At 33.8% G+C, this 4,158-nt stretch overlaps 1 protein-coding gene across 1 annotated transcript in view; it reads left to right on the top strand.

Moving 5' to 3' along the window:
* BMP3 (bone morphogenetic protein 3) overlaps positions 1-3,884 on the top strand; it is a 28,729-nt gene extending 24,845 nt beyond the window's left edge. The window contains exon 3 of the mRNA XM_017893950.1: positions 2,208-3,884. Coding sequence (XP_017749439.1) covers positions 2,208-2,399 — 192 coding nt within the window. The 3' untranslated portion in view covers positions 2,400-3,884. The remainder of the gene's footprint in view (positions 1-2,207) is intronic.
* The last annotated feature ends 274 nt before the right edge of the window (positions 3,885-4,158 follow it).

Raw genomic sequence — 4,158 nt, 5'->3', positions numbered from 1 at the left:
AAAAAAAAAAAAAAAAAAAAAGACAGGAATTTTCCTAGGAAACACCCATGAATATTTTCCATATCTACACCAGGTCATTTGCACAGAAACTTGTATTTTTGTTGATAGGAATTATTTCCACAGAAATGGATAAAATGGAGGGTATGCTGTTTCTTTTAAGTATTTCATCCATTTAACAAGCATTTATTCCATGCCTAGATTATACTAGGCTCTCAGGAACAGCAATGCACAGCAGAATTTAGCACCCAAGGTCTCATCTAATTAAGTTGATCCACTTTGTATAAAATTCAAATATTATAGGAGTCATTAAACATTAAAATAGCAGAATAATTTTGAAAATCCGGTTTAAAATTATTTTCGCTTTATGACAAGCTGTTTAGATGACTGAGTCATAAAAATAACTTTAAATCAGTAGAGAAAAGTGGATGACTACAAAAGCTTTCTTTAGAAATTACCAATAGCAATAACAAGCAATGGCTACTGACATTTGTTGTACAATACTGATTGCAGTTTATGTAAGTTACACAGATATTATTGGTGATGCAGGGCATACAATGTGCAAAATAAAACAGCGCGGACTTCTTTTCCTTAAGGGAGGAATAACTTCCTTTACAATGAATTAAAGCTAATTAATTCAAAGTTAACCAGTCTTTTTAACATAATACTGAAAATCTCTAGTTAAAAAAAAGTAAGAACAGTTGCCCATCATTAAGTCTAATTATTTAGTTATTTATGCCTAATCACAATAAAGTTGAAGTCTGATGTATGGATTTTATTTCATTGATATTAAAAGATCAGATGAGATTTAACCTTTCTCTGCCAAAAGAATCCTTTTTTATTTTATTTTTTATTTTTTATTTTTTTATTTTAGAGTATGCCTGCTTTCTATATTATTTGCTTCTCTCTTGGTTTGTATATACCCTTAAAGTTTTAACTTGTTCCAGTTTCCCATGCTGGGAGTTTTAGGAGTTTGAAATTAAAATACCAATTCATTGGGGCAGGGGTTCCTCTGAGCCATGAGAAACATGGGTCAAAGTCCTGAAATTAAAAAGCAAAAGTTTTGGTCGAAATCCTACTCCTGAATTGGTCTCTGGCAAGTTACCAAATTTCTGTTTCTCAATGTGTTTAAAACAAAACTACTTTCACCTGCCTAAAAGAGGCATCGCGAAAAACAGGTGTCGCACTGTGGGGCATCTCTTAGAAAGTTCTTCTTATCACTCCGGCAATACCTAACATTCTGGACTTGCAAAAATAACTGTTCTTTAGTACTTTTAGCTAGAGCAGAGCTGTATGGGGTTCTCTAAATGAAACCACATGCTTCACATGGATTTAGTGGTCCCATTTGACATTTTCTCAAGGAAAAGATTCTTACTCAGGCTTCTTTGGTGAAAATTCTGGTATCCATGGGATAACTTTAGGCCCTCATAATTACCAGAGGGAATTCCCAGAGGACATGGCCCACTCCTGGAACACAACTCCACCATGCTTAATTCTAAACCAGTGGAGCAACAGTGACCCCCAGTGGCCAATGGTGTGGTCTTCTTACCCCCAGTTTGTGCTTCTAAGGAGAGCTAAATAATTACATAGTGGAATAGTCACCATCCAATCCATCTTGGCAACTCTTAAATAAACTAGATAAATCAATACACCTCTCACATGCTTGGTTTTATTTTAACAACAGTCCCTAAATATCACTATAGCAGTGGCAATAATGTATCTCTGTTAAATAGAGTGCTTGTTAGGATTTTGATTAATATAAGGTCAACAACAAATCATTTTTTGTTGCAATCTTGTTATTGAAAACATCGTAGAATGTATTAATTCCATGTTTGGTGACAAGTTGTTTGTAATTAAATGATTCTCGCTGAGTTAACTGGGTTTAAATCCTCTACCATTTACAAGTTATTTGACCTTAGATATGTCGTTTAAGCTTTTTGAGCCTTTGTAAGATGTAAGAAATGTTAGCTTTGTTTGTAAGAATTAGAGATACTACATATAACATGCCTGGAATGCAGCAGGCACTTAATAAATAATAACCATTTTGATAGTGGTGGGACAGGAGATTGGGCTTAATGTGTAATTATGCCAGAGCTTTTATTAAATTGTTGAAACAAATTCTTTAGATAAGCATTTTGTGTAATGAGGACTGAGGAGTGGAAAGGCAGTTCCACCTAACATATGTGTTCTTCTTTCATTTCTTTTTCTAGTCTTTGAAGCCATCAAATCATGCTACCATCCAGAGTATAGTGAGAGCTGTGGGGGTCGTTCCTGGGATTCCTGAGCCTTGCTGTGTACCAGAAAAGATGTCCTCGCTCAGTATTTTATTCTTTGATGAAAATAAGAATGTAGTGCTTAAAGTATATCCTAACATGACAGTAGAGTCTTGCGCTTGCAGATAACCTGGCAAAGAACTCATTTGAATGCTTAATTCAATTATTAGTTTATTTTTATGGACTTCCTTTTTTTTTTTTTTTTTCTTTTTTTTGCACTGCCAATGCATTTTGTTTCAAAAGATTATTTCTATAGTCAGAGGGGAATGAGCAAATAGATTGAAGATTTCCACCAAGGAAAAGGACTGTATTTGTTTCTGAATGTAACTTAAAGCGAGATTTTAGTAAATATGGACATCTATTTCTCTTTTGTAATCAAACACAACAACTTATCAAACTGTTTTAGAACTGTTAGAGAACACACTGGTTTATTTTGTAATGTTCTTTGAAAACAGAATGAAGAAGCAGCGATAGCTTGTCATTTGTCTCATTTAATGACTAATGGGAAATAGAGAACAATTTCATGTTTCGAATTAGGCTTATTGCCTTAGATTCCTGAGAAAGTGCTGAATAATCAACTCTGATGTTTTTCTTACGTTGTTGAGACTCTTGTTTACCCTTTTTTTTCCTCCACAAGTCATTGTGGAAGTGTAATGGAAAGTTGTGCTGAGCGTTAGTATCTATGTATGTGCGTACATGTACCGGGTGCCTGTGCCCTCTGTAGGATGGTTTGCTTAATATGGTTTTATAATTTAGTTTACACAGTATTCTTTATTTTTTTAATTTTATATTTTGGCAAACACCATTCGGTTATGAGAACTTTGCCAAAAATGATAGAATAATTCAAGAGCATATACAGAGAGTTACCACTTGACCCAGCTATTTAATTGCAAATACAGTTGTTTTCATTTCATTTCCTACCAGAAAAGGGAATCAGCAACCCAGTTTTTGAAAACACAAGTATAATTCCTCTTTTGTACTTCTTTTTCACCAATGCTTTTATTTATTCTAAATTGTATTTAAAATCCTTTCTAAAGCCATTAACTTTTTAATTCTCCTGATACGCCTTTACTTACTATGAAGTTATTGATAGATGTTGAGGCCCAAAAACTGATGGAATATTGAAGATTTTCTTAAATGATCAATTTAACCATAACCAAATATTGCATATCATTCTTCAGTCACTTCTAAGTCAGGCACTTTTTCACATAGATCAGGGCTTTTGGCTCAGTCATGAAATCTACAATTTAGCAAAGCTTGCTAAACATTATTCACCAGGTATGGGAATCAAATATAGACACTTGTTTGACTTTGTTTTCCATTTCTATGTGTCACATACATATATGTGTCCTCTTATACCTTTACTCTTAAAAATTATTTCAAAATCCTTCTTCTCACTGTATTTATTTGTGTGATGAAAATATATTCAGGCCATAGATCATTGTTGGTGGTAATCTGTGGTTAATCCTCATTTTAATTCAGTCTTCTCTGATAGTTAGATATATCTCAGCCATTTTGGAGGCTGTGCAGTATCAGAAGACATGGAGTTTGTTCTGTCTCTGCCTGTAGCTAATTATGATGGTTCAGTCATTTAATAAATATGTTTTGAGCATCTATTTTGTGAAAGACACTGTGTTACCTGTGTGTCTTTAGTGTCCTCACTGGTAAAATGAAGAGGCTGGTCATGAGCTGGAAGGGTTAAGTTTATAATTCCAGCTATTTCATACCCGTCTTCCTTGAAGGAAATGATAGTGATAGATATAAAAACACTGTTTAAGTCCCTCTTTTAATAAACTAAATGCAAGAACATCCTATACTTCACTGTTAGTAAATCAGTACGGCATTTGCTTTGGTTTAAGTGGTATTTTGTTGAAAACCCATTAAAAGA

Source organism: Rhinopithecus bieti, unplaced genomic scaffold (assembly GCF_001698545.2).
Source record: "Rhinopithecus bieti isolate Rb0 unplaced genomic scaffold, ASM169854v2 scaffold_23591, whole genome shotgun sequence".
NCBI classification, from domain to species: domain Eukaryota; kingdom Metazoa; phylum Chordata; class Mammalia; order Primates; family Cercopithecidae; genus Rhinopithecus; species Rhinopithecus bieti.
This window is presented reverse-complemented; position numbering and strand designations above follow the sequence as displayed.